The 18354-nt window shown below is 37.4% G+C and overlaps 1 protein-coding gene across 1 annotated transcript; it reads right to left on the minus strand.

Moving 5' to 3' along the window:
* Positions 1–1518: 1518 nt before the first annotated feature.
* Positions 1519–18052, minus strand: nfatc4 (nuclear factor of activated T cells 4). Its single transcript, XM_067362906.1, has 11 exons — positions 17574–18052; positions 13692–13852; positions 10780–11286; positions 10491–10666; positions 10006–10168; positions 6751–6851; positions 6557–6658; positions 6280–6467; positions 5997–6137; positions 2699–2754; positions 1519–1685 (listed from the first exon to the last, which is right to left on the minus strand). Exons 1-11 carry the CDS (start codon positions 17707–17709, stop codon positions 1623–1625), a joined length of 1794 nt encoding a protein of 597 aa, XP_067219007.1. The 5' UTR covers positions 17710–18052; the 3' UTR covers positions 1519–1622.
* Positions 18053–18354: the final 302 nt, after the last annotated feature.

Genomic DNA, 18354 nt, shown 5'->3' on the forward strand with positions numbered 1-18354 from the left:
ATTCAATTCGATTTCGATTCACAAGCTTGCAATTCAGTTTGAATCCGATTCGATTTGATTCAATGTCAATTATTTTGGATATATATATCAGGAACAGTACATGGCAAATTTTCTCAAGGAAAAAAATCTCTCAACTAATGCAGTAAACTATACATGGGAGTCAGTTGGTACTACATTACCTAATATTGAAGGTTAAAATGAACTGATTTGTATACAAACACATAAATTACATTCAAGGAAGTTTTTATAATAGCCTAATAAAGTTAAAATACTAACTTTACAATTACTTAATTATATTTCTACTCCAATGCTTTTTTTTTTTGAAATATAAACATTAAATGGTGGCTATCATAAAAACTATATTCAGCAAAATGCTCCTCTCTAGAGTTAATTTTTCTAGCTGACTAACGAGTTATGGTCACTGGTCACTGAATAATGTTTTTCTGAGGTAAATGTGACCTTTACGTGACATTGTTTACAAACTGTTTTATTGACATCTTTCCATGGTTGAAAAACTGATTGAGCGATTACACCAGACATGATATGGATTTCGGTAAGTTGTACTGTATCTTTTAACATATCTTCAGGTGTTCATCCATGTTTATTTTGCACTGTAACTGGTATTAAAGCAGATGAGATGATCAGTTCACGTCGCTTCTTTCACTGAGGCGCTACAGTGATCTGTCACGCCACATTAAACAGCGCCAAAACGGTTATTTTTTAAATTTCGTGATAAAATGGACAGAATTTGAAATCTGAGATTTTGCTACATATCAAACTTTCATTCATCAACTGAAAACAGACTAATTGATTCATGGAATTTAAGAATCGATATCGGTTCGTAAAAATGAGAATCGATTGAAATCAATATTTTTTACCCAGCCCTACCATGTACTGGTTAGTTATTGACCATAACTTGAAAATAATGATTTTCTAATCAGTATCAGTCAGAATTTAAATATCAGTGCATCCCTAGTATCACATATACAATTAATCATACCCACCTTCCTCTAATGTGATATGCTGCATTGATGAAGGACCCGTGAAGTCCGGGGGTCCCTCCAACTTCAGGCTAGAGCCGGTGTCTCTTTCAGCAGGGCGCATCTGGTGCTCCCAGCTCTCGTACTGGCCGTATGAAGGTGGACACAGATCCTGATAGTGGCTAGTATGTGACGGAGGCGAGGAGCACATCTCTTGGGGGCAAGGACAGTGTGGATACGGGGAGTGAGAGAGCGGAGGAAGAGGCGAGGTGGAGATCGGACTGCTGGCAGGGAACGGGCTCAGAGAACAAGAGTGTGAAGGAGAAGGTGAAGAGGACAGATAGGGCGAGTCAAGCCACGGAGAGGGAGACGGAGAGGGGGAAAGAGGTTGTGAGGATCTTGGGTACATAGGGGGAAGAAGCTCCGTGAAGCCCAGCTCCAAGCTCTCAAAGCTGGGATGCCTTTCGGTCAGGGCGCCGCGACCCCCACCGTCCTCGATAACCTCTGGTTTACGGCAGTAGTCCTCCTGGTAGCCGTGCGAGGAGTAAGAGTACTCATTGGGATATGGAGGCAGGTGGAAAGACATGCTTCTGTCATCTACAGATAGGTCTGACCTCATGTCGCTGCTCATAGGGCAAAGCGTCACCCCTTCCAGGGGCAAGATGGAGGGACGGGATAGGAGTGGATCTTCCTCTTTAAACATGACTAGAAAATGAGGAAAACACATAAGCCAAGATGGACAGATTTTAACATTTAGTGACTTTGCTGTGCATTCCCCATCTACCATTGGTCAGCCAAACAGATAGTCCCGCCCCCAAATTCACAACACTGGTTGAGCCGGTTTTGCATTAGAAAACAGACTTTGCTTATCTATATATACATAGAGTTGTATGACACAACATCAAATATGTACCATGACATTCAGAAAACTTAATATACAATTATTGTATATGTAATATTAATGCAATTTGTTCCTGTGATCAAAGCTGAATTTTCAGCATCATTACTCCAGTCTTCAGTGTCACATGATCCTCCAGAAATCATTGTAATAAGCTGATGTATTGCTCAGGAAACACTTATTACCAATGCTGAAAACAGTTGTGCTGCTTAAAATTTTCGTGATACAGTTTTTTCAGGATTCATTAATGAACAGAAAGTTCAAAAGAACAGCATTTATTTTAAACTAAAATCTTTTGTAACATTAGAAATGTTTTTACTGTCACTTTTGATCAATTTAATGCATCTTTACTAAAAAAAAATATTAATAAGAGTCCTTTTAAAATTGCTCTTCTGTGATCAAAGGCAAGGTCAAAGCAGCACTCGATGCTAGAGTTGAACACGCTTTTAGATTATGAAAGAGAACAGGTTCTTTATTACACGTGGCATGCAAAAGACATATTTTGCATTTCTGGACAACAGCACTGATTAATACCATGCGCAGAGGGATTCTACCATGTGAAAGCACAGCTGACTGCTGCCTGTGTAACACTCACTGGGCAGATATTTAAAGCAGTGCGTGCTGCTCCTCTTCCTCTTCCCATTGGACACGTACAGGCAGACAGACACTGGGTGGCTCAGTGAAAGTTCATTATAGGCTGGCACTCGTACACACAGCAAATTCTGGACCATAAGTAAATATAGACAGAATTAGTCCATTTCCTTACAAGCTCTAGGCAGAGTCGAACTCTTGTCATAGTTAAGATATATGGTCGATTTACCTCATTGCTTTTGTCCCTGTCCACATGTGCCTCCTCCTCCCACTGGACTTTGCCATCTAGAAATAAAAAATGAAAATAATAATAAATAAATTTTTTTGTGATATTATAGTGTCGCTTATGCATCATGTATCATTCTGATATGCTGATTTGGTGCTCAAAAAATGTATTATTAATTATCAATGTTTAATTCAGATGCGCTGCTTAATTTTGTGGAAACTGTAATATACACTGCCCTCCAAATGTTTGGAAATACCCCTTGGACGATATCAGCATAAATCCTTATAATTTGTTGGTGCAAATACATTAAATTAACTTGACATTATCATTGAAGACCAGCAATAATAATTTTCATTTTGATTACATAATAATGGCAATATATACATGTCAAAGTCAGACATGCCCCTTTGCCAGCTGTGATGCCTGGTTACTGGTTTAAAATTGGCCCAGGTTTGTAAAAGATTTTTGGGTCAGCACACCTTAATAGCTTCAAAAACTGATTGCCAATTATGTTTAGAATACAATGAACCAATCAGAACCCAGTTTAGGTCAGATAGCTGCTAATGCTGGATATTTTGATGATTTCGAAAATTTAAGTTTTTTCTATGTATAAACTGTTTGTGTAATAAAATGTGTTCATAGTTTGTGTTGTCCCTTATCAGTGCAAAATTATCACAAATTAAAAAGGATTCATGCCAATATTGTCCAAAACTACACTTTTCTAGGGCATTTCCAAACTTTTGGAGGGCAAAATTCTTTTGAGATTAGAAAGTGCATCTATTCGATATATATATATATATATATATAATATATTTTGTAACAATTTAAAAGTCTTTAGTGTCACTTTTCAATTTAATGCATCCTGGCTGAATAAATGTATTAGGATACGTTTAGACGACAATGTAATTAAAACGGAAACATTTTTTTCTTTGCATTTTTCGCATACAAAAGACAAAGTTGTCCAAACACTCCCCATTCACATGGATGTGCTTAAACGACTAAAAACGCTGTATTATGCATGCCAGGCCAGTAGTTGGCGATATCACATTGCATGCACATGACATCACCATTTCACTAATTTGTGTTTTACATGGTCTGTGTTCGAATTCGCACCTTATACCCTTATCACTATTCCCTACATTACTCTATTAATATATCCACTTGAAGGAGTGAATGAAAATGAGCGAGTTTGCACAGTTTGTGCTTGCCGTTTAATAATTATTTGAAACTTTGCAAACGGGCAGCTCCAGTAGTAATGAAAAGATTTATCTTGAACTTGATGTCATGGAAACTAGCATGTATAAACATTAATTAAACAATTTAATAATTAAATAAAAAGCAATTTATAACTGTATGATATTACGCTATACCCACATTGGACCAGCGATTTGAAAAATGGATGGATGGTGATTCAGCTGAGGGTGCCATCTTCTGGCAAGATACGGGATTTCATTCAACACGACCCTCACAGTGCATTATGGGTATTCTCTAGCCGTTGAGCATACAGAGGTTGTACACTTATTATTCCAGTGCATTGTGGGATTGAATGATTGCACTCGATAACATCCACTATGGTTTTGGACACCACTACAAATGGCTGTCCCCTCAAATAGTGCCCTACATAAGGATATAGGGGGCGATTTCGGACACAGCTATGGTAACAAAAACGGTATAGTTTTCAAAAACTTGCCATTTGAAACCCGTTTTCAAAAGTTTGCGTTTTCAGGCCCCCAAAACACTGTTGTGTAAATGAACAGCCAAAAAACATAAAGAGTTTCCACTTTCAAAATTTCAGCTTGCCCTTTTCAGAGTGTCTATTTACACTAAATGCAAATAGCATCCCTTGTTGACAAATGCTATTTACACTAGCTCCGCCCACCAATGTCTGGTTGGGCTACTCAAGTTTAAAAAAAGATGCGCGGTGTCACAGAGACGACCTCCACGACTCCCTCCTCTAGCCATCAGAGGGCTCCCTCACCCGAATATTGACTCTTACACATACACACTACATTTCCCATCAGCCCCATACCTGGCACTGATTATGTTGCCCAGCTGTAGCTCATTCACTGGCCTATATAAATAGTCTCTTCACCATTCCTCTTTATGAGGTCTTGTATTACTATGGTTTGCATTTCTGAGCATTTATTCCTGTACTGCCTGCCTGTTGTGACCCAGTTTGCTCCCCGTTTATGATTCTCTGCTGCCTGCCTTCTGATAGTGATAGGAGAAACGAAGCTTTTCAAAGCTTTGAATCAATTGAACCAATTGCTTCGCAAAATGATTCATTGTTTCGAAGTGTTCGAAACACCACACGCTGGTGACCTCTGCTGGTCAAAACAGTGTAAATGCAACAAAAAACTCATGCCAAACATGCATTAAAAAACAGCTTTTACAAATCCATTGCAAACATTGTATTGAAAGTATAATCTATCAAATGCAATTACCTAATCATAAATATTAAGTGTCTGTACAATATGTATTCTTTTATCAATTTTTAGTGCTTGTTTTGTTTATTCTATGGATGGGTCAGCTAAACAGAGACTTTTAACTACTATTATTACTTTTAATTATACAAATACCTCATTAAGATGTCTACACATGTGTAAAACTCATAAGAGATCTGGTAATAGACACTTTTAGACACTTAATACTCAGGTAATAGACAGACACTTGTTCAATGATTCACCGCTTGGGGGTGATCTCAGTGAATCTGCATGGTTCACGGATTCACAGAGATCGCCCCCAGCGGTGAACCATTGAACGTTTCGAAACAGTTATGACGTAACGAAGCCTCGTTTACTGAAATCACGTGACTTTGGCAGTTTGAAACACACCGAACCAATGATTCGAAACAAAAGATTCGTAAAGATTCATGAAGCAGTGTTTCGAAATCGTCCATCACTACCTTCTGGTCTATTTGCTTTGTTTCTGATCTGTGATTGTTCTCCGCCTGCCCTGACCTACTGTCTGTTTATTGATCATGACTATGTCTGCTCTCCGTTACTGTGTTTGCTGGTGTCTGACCATTGCCTGTTTGACAACGATTTTTATAAAATCCTGCTTATGGATCCCACTTCGAGTGATGCTTCGTTACACACGGAAGTCAACGTCTTTCAAAGCGATCAAATCTATCGCTATTTTCACCTATTGTAAATAGCATATTGTTAAGAAAATGCTGCTATTGTCATTTCATCTAAATAGATTATATTGCGATTTTCACTTAGTGTAAATAGCCGATGCCTTAAATTTATTATTATATTTTTGCTTGAAAATGTGCATTAATGTAGGCCTAGTCGAATACCTGATCCTCTCTCCATAAAGAAAACTCTGGAGGTGGGAAGAAAGTTGGTCCCACCTAGAAGTAGTTCCTCCCCTCCCTCTGCTGAACAGGAAGTAAGACTGACAGACTCCACTACAGGAAGCTCCTGTGCAGAGCGCTGTGCTGCAGGCAGAAACAAGCGTAAATTTAAGCTTAAATTTGAGTCAACATCAAATAAAGATGGGATGAAATTAAAAAGAGAAAGAGGTAAATTACACACAGGAGTTGCAGTTAAACATGCACAATTGTGATCTGCTTCACTCACAGCATTCAATGGGTAACGAGGCCACCTGCAGAGCTAAGACTCGTCCTGGTGGGACGATGGGCGGAGACAGTGGAAGGTGCGTGCGGAACACCAAACGCACTCGAGTGTTCTTTCTTCCTACATCCGTCTCTCCTTTCCGGAGTTCAATGTCAGAGTTCCTCAGCTTTAGAATACCTGCGCAGTCAATGCTGAGAGGGAAACACAGGAGGATTTCATGTATGAGCTCTTACTGAGGTGTCTACAACATTCAATCAGAGGTCAAATGTCTCTTTCTCACAGGGCAGTCATGCTGTTCTCCGGGTTAAGTGGGATGTCTAGGATTTTGGTGCCAGCCTGGATGCTCTCCTGACTAGCTGTGCCTACCATCTTCCCTGTTACTCTGTGTGAGAGACAAGTATATCACATGTCAAGCCATGGATCTACCAAAAAGGCTTTTGTTCAATACTGCAAAATATCACACAAGAGTTTTACCTGTGTATTTGATAAAAAGGATGAGGACGTATTGATCTGTCATCAGCAGTTCCTACAAACACCTGTAAGGAGAGCGGCTGTCTCTCAGTGTAACCCACGAGCTGGATGCCAGAGAGGAAAGATTGAAAAATTAATATCAATTCAATTTCATTAATTTCAGTGTTTTCTGACATATTTTTTATGTTAATTATTAAATGTGATTAAAAATAGTTTCTAAATAGTGGCTGTTTCCAAATAAAACAAGTTCACAAATGATCTAAATACAGTAATACAACAGAATATAGCTGTGAGCAGCAATTATCGGGGTTCAAGCGCTTTAAGGCCTTTAAGCACGTGCCTTAAAAAGGTATAATGTTTAAAGGTGCTGTAGAATGGAAAATTTAATTTATCTTGGCATAGTTGAATAACAAGAGTTCAGTACATGGAAATGACATACAGTGAGTCTCAAACTCCATTGTTTCCTCCTTCTTATATAAATCTCATTTGTTTAAAAGACCTCCGAAGAACAGGCGAATCTCAACATAACACCGACTGTTACGTAACAGTCGGGATCATTAATATGTACGCCCCCAATATTTGCATATGCCAGCCCATGTTCAAGGCATTAGACAAGGCAGTATTAACATCTGGAGCAGCACAGCTGAATCATCAGACTAGGTAAGCAAGCAAGAACAATAGCGAAAAATGGCAGATGGAGCAATAATAACTGACATGATCCATGATTACATGATATTTTTAGTGATGTTTGTAAATTGTCTTTCTAAATGTTTCGTTAGCATGTTGCTAATGTACTGTTAAATGTGGTAAAACCATCGTTTATTACTGTATTCACGGAGACAAGAGCCGTCGCTATTTTCATTATTAAACATCTGCAGTCTGTATAATTCATAAACACAACTTCATTCTTTATAAATCTCTCCAACAGTGTGTAATGTTAGCCGTTAGCCACGGAGAACTATCAAACTCATTCAGAATCAAATATAAACATCCAAATAAATACTATACTAACATGATCCGATGCATGCATGCAGTATGCATGACGAACATTTTGTAAAGATCCATTTGAGGGTTATATTAGCTGTGTGAACTTTGTTTATACACTATATTATAGTCGAGAGCTCGGGGGGCAGGGAGCGCGAGGATTTAAAGGAGCCACAGCCTGAATCGGTGCATAGTTAATGATGCCCCAAAATAGGCAGTTAAAAAAATGAATTAAAAAAAAAATCTATGGGGTATTTTGAGCTGAAACTTCACAGACACATTCAGGGGACACCTTAGACTTATATTACATCTTGTGAAAGAACGTTCTACGGCACCTTTAAATTAGCAAGCCTGTAACCATCTTGATCATATATGGAAAAGACCATTTTTTAGCCAATAGAGGCAATTTACCATAGGAAATATATGGTTTATAAAGCTTTTTAACAGTTACCAAGGTTGAACCGAAAAACCTAGGACTAGTTCGCCAAAGTTGGTTTTTGAAATAATCTCCAATATTTAACGAACGATTCAATGGACAGTGGCGGTCCTAGAAGCAAAGTTGCTCAGAATGAGAAGTTCTATCATGTGGTATGAATGTCGTGGGCGTGTACGAAAAATGGTGTGACAATCCTTTACGCACGTAAAAAACGCGAAGGCTCCCCTGGGGGCCGATTCCTTTCGAATTTCTCACAGGCCTCTAGAGTCCAACAAGCCCAGGGAGTTTCATTCCGATCACAAACAAAACAGTGAACGAAATTGCTGCTAATACAATGCTATATCAGATATGTACAATAACAATTGTAGAAAAAAAATAACATTACGATGTCCAGAAATCAATTTCACTAGTACATTGAGAACTCATGTTTAATGTGATAGTTTCATAATAAAATTTGTTCTGAGATTCTTCAATTCAGTGAATAAATATCATCGATCCGCAATGGACATCTAAATTCCCTAGTGGTAGAATTTTTGTCAACAGTATTAAAGGTTGCGTGTTCTAATCCGCCCTTGCATAGTTTTTTTTTTCCTCATTAAAATCAAAGATGTCCATCAATGGTTGTATATCAAGAGCAGGGACACATTTGTGTACATTTGTTTTGTGATTTTACCGTAAAAATAGAACCTCCGCAACGGCGTTAAGCAATCGATTGATGTGCTTGTCTGTGCTGTGAAGACTGTGTGCACGAGAAAAAAGAGAACGTAAACCCCGCCTACTTTTTAATTTGATTGGCCATCTCAATCATTTTGACATTGACGAGCGTTCTTAGACCGCTAAGGCAGACCAGACTAAAAATGAAATTTTTAAACCTTTTTGTCATCTTAACAACATGCAGAGTGCTGTAATGAAGTGCAGCAGAGAAGTGCAAGAATTTCAAATATTGGGGGGACGATTTGGCCATTTCTAATTATTATTATGTCTATGGTGGTTACGGCCCTGTGTGAATGCCCTCAAAGGCAGTCTTGGCACTCTGGACAAAGACATCGCATGCCAATTTTCAAGTCAATCAGACGTTGGGTTGCATAGTTATAGCCATTTTTAATTTTTTCCATGTTATAGTGACACCAAGTGTCCATTCGCCGCGTCCTTTTTCACGGGAAAAAAGCTTACATATGTGTGCCAAATCTGGTGAAAATATCTATATTCTGTTAATAATATAATATATTATATACATATAAGATATATATCTCATAGAAATATTCCATTTTGTAAAAGTGGTCCGCCCAGAGCGTCAATCAAATCCAGAGCGTCGATCAAATCCGAGGCATGCATTTTGTCCGTCTTGAGCCAAGGATTCCAACGATACAACATATATAACAACGATATATACACTTAAGCTGATGCTAAACAGTTTAGGAGTTATGAGCGATTTCATACTTTTGACCAGTGTAGCGCCCCCATCAGGCTGATCAAGGCAAGCCTTGGCGATGTTGTAGACATTGTGAGTACTACCAGCCCTCAAAGTTTCAAGTCTCTATGACTAACAGTTTGGTCTGACAGATCACTTTTATGGGAGAATGCTGATCCTTGGAAATTTTAACAATTACAATAGAGTTTCAGCACTATGTGCTTGACCTCCTAAAAATTATGTATACGTATATACATATATAAGATATATACAGTAACACTGTTTGTTAATAATACTGAATAATAATATTGAAAAATGAATGCTTGAATGGTAAAATGCCACACACTTACAAAGCAAGTCACACACTTGTGAAGTAACAGCACACACTATACAGGATTGTACATTATTTATAGCTTATGAGCGTTACCTTCACCACCGGATGGCCTCCAGGTGATGCCTTTACTGCTCCTCGGCTTCCTTCAGTTTCATAATGGGCGCGGTGGTGTGGTCTGGGCTGTACCTCTATGCGCAGTTCATACTGGTCAAACTGTGAAGGAAGTGGCCAGTCAAGTGGAGGCAGTGCATTAGATCTGTGGAAGTATTGAGAAAGCAGAGATGATGTGAGGTCTAAGACATTATTCGGATATTCTAATTAAATCTGTTCATCCAATAAAGCAATCGAGTCTCAAGAAAATTTGGACTAAACTGCTTAATTCATATGGATTCGATTTACAATCTCCTTATGAACTGGAGGGTCAATGGAGGGACAGAAAGCTCTCAGATTTCATCAAGAAGATGAAAAGTCTTACGGGTTTGGAACAACATGAGGGTGAGTAATTAATGACAGAATTTCCATTTTTGGGTGAACTAACCCTTTAATCAAAAAATGAAGCAAAAGAGATGTTTGCTAACCTAAAGAGAGGACTGTGGGCACTGGCCCTGGTTCTGCCCCAGCCCAGAGCGGGAGGCACAGACAGGTAGTCCATCCCTAGTGTGGGGGCCTCCCTTCTCAGCTGAGCGACCTCTGGGAGGGGGCAGGAAGAGTTCTGAACGGGGGTCAGCTCTGGTTCAATGTCTCTTGATGACAACTGCATTAGTACACAGATTGTGAACACCCAGAGACAACCCAAGATTGTCATGTGACAGAAATAATTCTTCAAATAACACACTAATTTATTTGTTGGGATTTCAAAAGGATCACCTGTTCCAGAGAGGTCTTCCTGGTCTTCTGTGGGATGTTGAGCTCACAGCTCGCTGGAGCCTGAGACTGAGCCGAGGATTCTCCCAAGTCCGGCAGGGAAGAGAGATCCTCAGAGTAGCTGCTTCTGCGGGAGGTGCTGGGGGAGGCCATTGGGGAGTTCCTGCGCTTTTTGCCCCCAGGAGACGTAGGGCGCGAGGAGGGCGATAGGCAGAAGTGGGCGGCAGCTTCACTGAGCTCCTCCTCCTCCACCAGGAGAGAATCACAGCTGGAAGCTGGACTCAGCCATCCACGAGATGAGGAACTGGAAGCAGGGCTGGGGCTGGGGCTGAGGGAACCTGCCCCTGTCATGACATCGCGGTAGGAATCCAGCAGGGGCAGATATAGACGCTCCCTGTCCCATCCACCCCCACGGTCCCAGTAACTTCCCCCCGCTGGGCCTGAGTCATCTTCAGGGGAGATAGTGGTGATCTGGATGCTAGGACACTCAAGCACTCTAGACTCTGATACCTAAAATAATTGTGATATTATTGAACTACCACAGCAGCGCTGCAACACAACTGAGGAATCTACAGCATGATCAGTGTTGTCCTTTTTATGAATGAATGCAGTACTTTTTAGTGAATCAAAAACATACAGCACAATCAGTGTAATAGGATTCCTGAATGTAAAGGTGATGATACACGTGGCAACTTTTTGAGCAAAGCTTCAGAGCGTTATGAATCTTTTGTGTCGAATCATGATTCGGAGCGCGTGTCAAACTGCTGAAATCACGTGACTTTGGCGCTCCAAACAGCTGATTCGACACAAAAGATTCATAACGCTCCGAAGCTTCCTGAAGCAGTGTTTTGAAATCGGCCATCACTATATAAGTCGTTATTTTGTTTTTTTGGCACACCAAAAATATTCTCGTCGCTTTATAATATCTAATATTGAACCACTGTACTCACATGAACTGATTTAAATATGTTTTTAGTACATTAATGGATCTTGAGAAAGGAAATGTCATTGCTGGCCTCTCTGAGCCATCGGATTTCATCAAAAATATCGTAATTTGTGCTCTGAAGATGAATGAAGGTCTTACAGGTGTGGAACGACATGATGGTGAGTAATTAATGACAGAATTTTCATTTTTGGGTGAACTAACCCTTTAAATTGGACATCTGTTGGTATTTTAAGCATTGAATTAGGTAAATTCCATGTTTTGGATTGACACATGACAACTTACAAGCGTAAAAAGATATAAGTTCACGCTCCTTTTCCACTACCGCTGAGAGGCCGCCATCTTGTTTGAATTTTTCTGAAATCTCCAAGCCGGTCATGTGAACGGCTGCTAGCATTCTGATTGGAGGATCTCAAAAAATTGCCCACAACCTACGTATCTAAAGTATCCAGATATAAATTTGTTGCTCATTCAAAAATGGGAAAGTGCCCGAGCAACACTGCTCAAAAAGTTGCCCCGTGTATCATCATCTTAAGACTCGTATCAGTCAGCATCTCAGCACCTTTTATGAATCAAAAACATACAGCAGAACCAAAACCAGAACCAAAGTGTTTTGGGTTTGAGAAAAAGACATTATTAATAAAATGCATCATCATCAGTCTACCAAACTATATGCATAAGTTCTTTTTAGTAAATCAAACACATCCAGCTCACAACTACCTGAGAGTTTTAAATCAGTTTAGTTACTAACTGGTTCTTCTTATTTTAGCTTTATTTAAATACCATGATAGCATTTATTATTATTTGGAACTAGCTTTTATTTAAAAATATTTTTAGTTTAATTTTTTAGTTTAATAGTTTTAGTTTAAATTTTAATAATTGTGCTGTCATTTTCATTCATTTTTTATATTTCTATTTAGCTTTAATTTAATTTTATTTCAGTTTTAGTTATATTTAGTACTTGAACTTCAGTTAATGGCCTTTTTTATTTTAAAGTTTTTTTAAGTTTAAGTTTTCCATCTAATATTTATATTTTGTTTTGCTTCAATTAATGAAAACTAATTTTAATAATAGTTTAAGGGATAAAAGCCTAAATCTGTTCATCATATAAAGAGATCGTATCTCTTCAGAAAATTTGGACTAAACCGCTCAATTCATATGGATTAGTTTTACAATCTCTTTATGGATTTTTTGAAACATCAAAGGGGTAGTTGCATAGCTGTCAGTGGAGGGACAGAAAGCGCTCAGATTTCATCAAAAATACCTTAATTTGTGTTCTGAAGATGAATAAAACGGGTTTGGAACGAGTTTGGATGAGTAATTAATGACAGAAATTTCATTTTTGGGTGAACTAACCCTTTAAGATTTAGTTAACAATAACAACAATGTTTACATGATAATATATATTTGCCAATGGAATTGCATTTTTCCCAAATATCTTTTCCCATAAAAGTACTAAAAGAATCATTAATGGAACCGATAAGGAACCAGAATTCAGAAGCGGAACCAGAATCTTTCACTCTTTTATGATTCCACAATCCTGTTTACTTTTATAACGTAACATATTTCTGAGTTTCAAAGAGAAAGGACTTGATTTTATCCATCAGAACAAGATTACAAAGACAAACATGTTTGTTTTGGGGTTATTTTTTGGAATATTTTGCAGATGAATGATATACAATAAGGCCAGAAATGTGTATTAAATAAATAGGGTTGATTCTGGTTTCATGTTGAAACACTTAAACACTAACAGACACTTAAATTTAATTTGAACTCTAACATTTATCTACAGACCTTATGTGCCAAAATAAAATATGCACAACAGGTCATGGCAACCGATTCTGTTCACAATAAACATTACTGGGCAACAAAAATGAACTCCTGAAATTAAAACCAGACATCTGGATTTATTTTGCCATAATTAATCACATGATCCTTGTATCAGGATGTTCTATGCAAATGTGCTTCCCACCTGTATAGATCTTGCTGGCAGACTCTCATAAGTCCCACTGAACTCCCTGACTAATGCCCGTCGCGGTGGTGGAGAATGCATCCCAGCCCTGCGGCCGGCTGACGGTGGAGGCAAGGGGATGCCCACGGGCTGGCCAGCCTGTGTGGACGTCAAGTGGGTATCTGGTGACGAAAAAAAAGAAGATTATTGTACATAGCAAATCGCATGCTTTCTGAGCTGCAAGTATGTGCATATGGGATAAACAATTGCTGAAACGTGAGACACGAGGCCACTCAATAGAAAATCATAACAAACACAGGGAAGCCTTTGTGGAAACGTCATTTATTATTTCCACAAGTACACACAGACTTGTTTACCTCAGAACACATCCACGCAGTTTTCCAAATGGGGTGATTTCTGAAATCTCTCAACTCTCAAAAATACAATCTGCCACACCAAATCATTAGCAAAGTAATGACACTTTACACAAAAATGCCATAGTTTCTTTAGCTGTTTTTTTTTCTTTTCTTGAGGTTGCTTTTTGTTCCAACTCTTGTGCTTCACAATAATAATTTAGCTTAATAACTTAGTTTACTTATCTTAAATTAGGACTTAAAACAAATTGGTCATGGGTCATTGATGAATAAGGTTATTAAAAGTGTAAAAAACAATGGAGATATAATTAATTTTGAAGTTTTTTTAAGTGTTTAAAATGAGATTATGTGGTTTTTATAATCAGTTAACACTGCTTTTGTCATTTTTTACAAGATGGACAAAATTTGTCACTAAAAAAGTCATTTGGTTTAACCAAAATGTCGGTTTTACCGAATGACGATATTTTCAAACAATGCTAACAGACTGATATCTAGCTAGCTAGCAAAAGTACAATCAAACATTTTATATTTAGTACAAGTTTTTTAAATATTAAAACATTTTCCATGTTTTATAGCGGTTGTACCGAATGACTGATATTTCGGGACATGCGTATGAGAGTGAAAACTTGAATTTTTCAAATTTAGTTACTTTGCTTCATGACCATGTGGTCCTTTGCAGGTGTCTGAATGATGTCACATCCTGTCACATGATATTGACCCAAAATGGTCCCTTTATATTGGTTACTCCGAACAACATCAATGAAATTCATTTTTCCGGACATTCTTTCTCATAACAAAGCAAAAACTTCTAGTTTTAATAACATTTTGCACTATGTTGATATATGATGTTATAAAATCATGCCAGAATAAAAAATAAATAAATTTATTACATTTTAAGATATTTTAATCACAAATTAAATGGCTGTATTGGCCTTTGGACGTTAAAATAAAATGACATTTTGACATTTCAAAATCTTTAAAATACCTTTATATGCAGCAAAATATCATTAAAACCTTTTGGATTCAATAAAAGAGATCTAGTTGTACTACCTATAGAATGTTTCAGATATTATAAAAGCTGCTTTAAAATCAACTTATCACACTGGAAAAAGCCCTTGTTTGCAGTCACTGCTCTATTGTTGTGGTAAACTATGGTTACCGTGGTAAATGTTTGTAATTGGGCAATTCTAAAGTTTAACATTCAGAACCTACATGGCAAGTTCTAATCCTTAAAGTTGTTCATATGATGTAGGGTACGAGTAAATAAATAATTATATATGGCAATGCTTAAGAACATAGTAAACATCTGAAGAAAGCGGTAAAAGGCAGCAAAGTGATGCGGTGTGTGTGGACGGAAACCTGAGGTGCATGTTTCTACAGCTTCATGCCAGTATGAAGGCGGAGGATGGGTGTGCAACAGAATGTGTGCCAGGAGGGGGAAACAGGGCAGAGAAAAGGAGGGAATATTGGAGGGAGGTATCTAAATGCACGCTCAGTAAACAGAGATTGAGGGTTCGGGTCCAGATGGCAGCTGTTAACTCTGCTCACACGCACAGCTGATTAAAAACACATTGCGCTGAGCTCCACACTTACCCATAAACACACGCACACTTCAGCGGATAAAACTTAGTTACATGGGCAGTGAGTCAGACTACATGAACGTAAGCATTCTTTAAAGAAATTACATGTTTCGCACCTTTCTAAAAGTAAAGACATTCAAAAAGTCTCCTAAAATATCACAGAAAGTGGGTCAGTGACAGATAAAAATTAATGTTTTTTTTTTTAAATAATAATATTTACACTATTTTCCACATAAATATTGACCTAATGGCTGTATATAAAATGTCAACCGGTGTAACCATCATTATGTAAAACCTACTCAAATACTTTCCCTCCACCTTTAATACACTAGTGTCCACAACTTATCGTTATTAAACTTTTCAAACATATGTCAACATAAAAAAACAACATATTCATAAATATAATGAATTTTTGAGCCATGATTAAGATTACTCCTGAACAAAGTGTTCCTTTTCATAAAATGTGAAAAATTGTGATTTAAAAAACAAAACAAAAAACTTAACAACCTGAAAACAGCCATGATGTTCTTCTGTTTATGGTTTTCTTGTCATGTGACAACAAAATTGCTTAAAATTTGTTGCTGATTTGCCAGATAAACTTCAATATAATATTAATAATAGTTTTTGTTCGGGCAGTTACACCACCGAGACGTTTTTGACTGTAATAACATAAATCACTTTTAATTCAGAAATTGAAAACGTCCCACATGAAAAAATACTATAGTGATTTATAGTACCAAACTATAGTAAAGTACTTGAATTAATTTGTTGAGGTAATTCTACAGTTGTTGAGCCCAGGTGAAAAAATACTATAGTAATTTATAGTAAATACTATAGTGTTTTTGAACCATACTATAGTAAATTGTAGTATACTGTATATATTATAGCATTTACAATACTTTGTTAATGAATGCTACAGTATTAACTACAGTGTAAACTGTAATAAATACTGTAGTATACTTTAGTTTTTACTACAGTAAACTGTAGTGTATTGTAGTATAACATACCCTATAGTTGTGTGAAAATTAAGTACAGTATTGAGTAAAGTAATTTGATTATATTACTATAGTTGTTATATTACCTCAACAACTATAGAATTACAACAACAAATTAACTCAAATACTTTACTATAGTATGGCTCAAAAACACTATAGTATTTACTATAAATTACTATAGTATTGTTTCACCTGGGAGGTAATATAACAACTATATATATATATATATATATATATATATATATATATATATATATATATATATACACTACAGTTTACTGTAGTAAAAACTACTACAGTATTTATTAGTTTATCTAACTACAGTATGCTATAGTAGCATTCATTAACAAAGTGTTGTAAATACTATAATATATACAGTATACTACAATTCACTAGAGTATGGCTCAAAAACACAATATTATTTACTATAAATTACTATAGTAATTTTTCACCTGGGAGGTAATATGACAACTATAGTAGCCTAATATAATCAAAAAATTACTTTACCCAATTCTGTACTAAGTTTACTACAACTATAGGGAATATTATACTACAATACACTACAGTTTACTGTAGTAAAAACTACTACAGTATTTATTAGTTTATCTAACTACAGTATGCTGCAGCATTCATTAACAAAGTGTTGTAAATACTATAATATATACAATTTACTATAGTATGGTTCAAAAAACACTATAAATTACTTTTTCAATTAGCATGTGTTTTGAATTCACCTCACTGACTCATTTAGACTTTTTAAACACTTAAAAATTTATATTTATATTGTGCATATGACTGAAACGCTAATTATTTATCTAAAGCTACTTGTTATAAAAACAACGTATTAAGGGGGAAACAGTTAGCTATTTATTTAGAATTTTTGCACATAAAACAGCCCATATCTATACACCATCCCAATATGTCCAGCTTCGCCACCCTCTCCATCCCTCATACCGGCTGGCTCCCGGTGCGTCTGGCCGCTCTCGGTCTCCTCTGGGCCGCAGCGGCTCTGGCGCGGCGGATCCTCCTCGAACACGAGCTTGAACTCGAACTCTCCCTCCTCCCATCCCGAGCCCGGCGCGGCCCCCATCTCCGACTCCGAGAAAAGTACGACCGACACCGGCGACAGATAAATCACTGACCCTCTCTCACTTCTCAATATCGGCTCCGTCTGAAACTCATGGGAGCTTTCCCAGAAGGTCACTGTCCACTTTCTCCTTCGTGCGCCTTGCTTGTATCAGGCTACATTAAAGAATTAAAAGTCAAGCTGAAGTATCACTTTTGCATACTTATTTCCGCACCGCTCTTGATGTGTATCAGTTGCTCATCTCTTTATCAAACTTTTTGTTCCCCGTAGATTCGCTTGAGATTTCCGTGACAAGTTAGTTATTATAACTTCATCTCACGAACTGTCCAGAACCGTCCATAGGCTATTCCCAGCCTACAAAACATGCACGGTTAATAACATAATATCCGTAGAAATTGCATGCATCGCATCACTCCTCCACCGACATAGCACAAAAAACTTATATGAAGTTCTTCTTCTCTTTTCGTTCTTTACCCTTAATTGCCTTTGGGCGGGTTGTTTAATACCGTTACTCTCTCCCTATTGGCTACTTGACCTGTCAATCAACAGTCCTTAGCTTTACATGCTGCAAAGTGTGTTGATTGGCCAGTGAGTACAACTACATATTTTAGAGTGAAGTATAACTTCAAGATACCCACAAGAATCTCT

The sequence above is a fragment of the Chanodichthys erythropterus genome, chromosome 16 (genome assembly GCF_024489055.1).
Source record: "Chanodichthys erythropterus isolate Z2021 chromosome 16, ASM2448905v1, whole genome shotgun sequence".
In the NCBI taxonomy this organism is placed as follows: domain Eukaryota; kingdom Metazoa; phylum Chordata; class Actinopteri; order Cypriniformes; family Xenocyprididae; genus Chanodichthys; species Chanodichthys erythropterus.

Coding starts and splice junctions, on each gene's coding strand:
- nfatc4 (XM_067362906.1), bottom strand. CDS start 17,709: ATGGGGGCCGCGCCGGGCTCGGGATGGGAGGAGGGAGAGTTCGAGTTC. Junction 11,287..13,691: donor TGCCAGCAAGATCTATACAG/GTGGGAAGCACA, acceptor CAATTATTTTAG/GTATCAGAGTCTAGAGTGCT. Junction 10,667..10,779: donor GGAAGACCTCTCTGGAACAG/GTGATCCTTTTG, acceptor GTACTAATGCAG/TTGTCATCAAGAGACATTGA.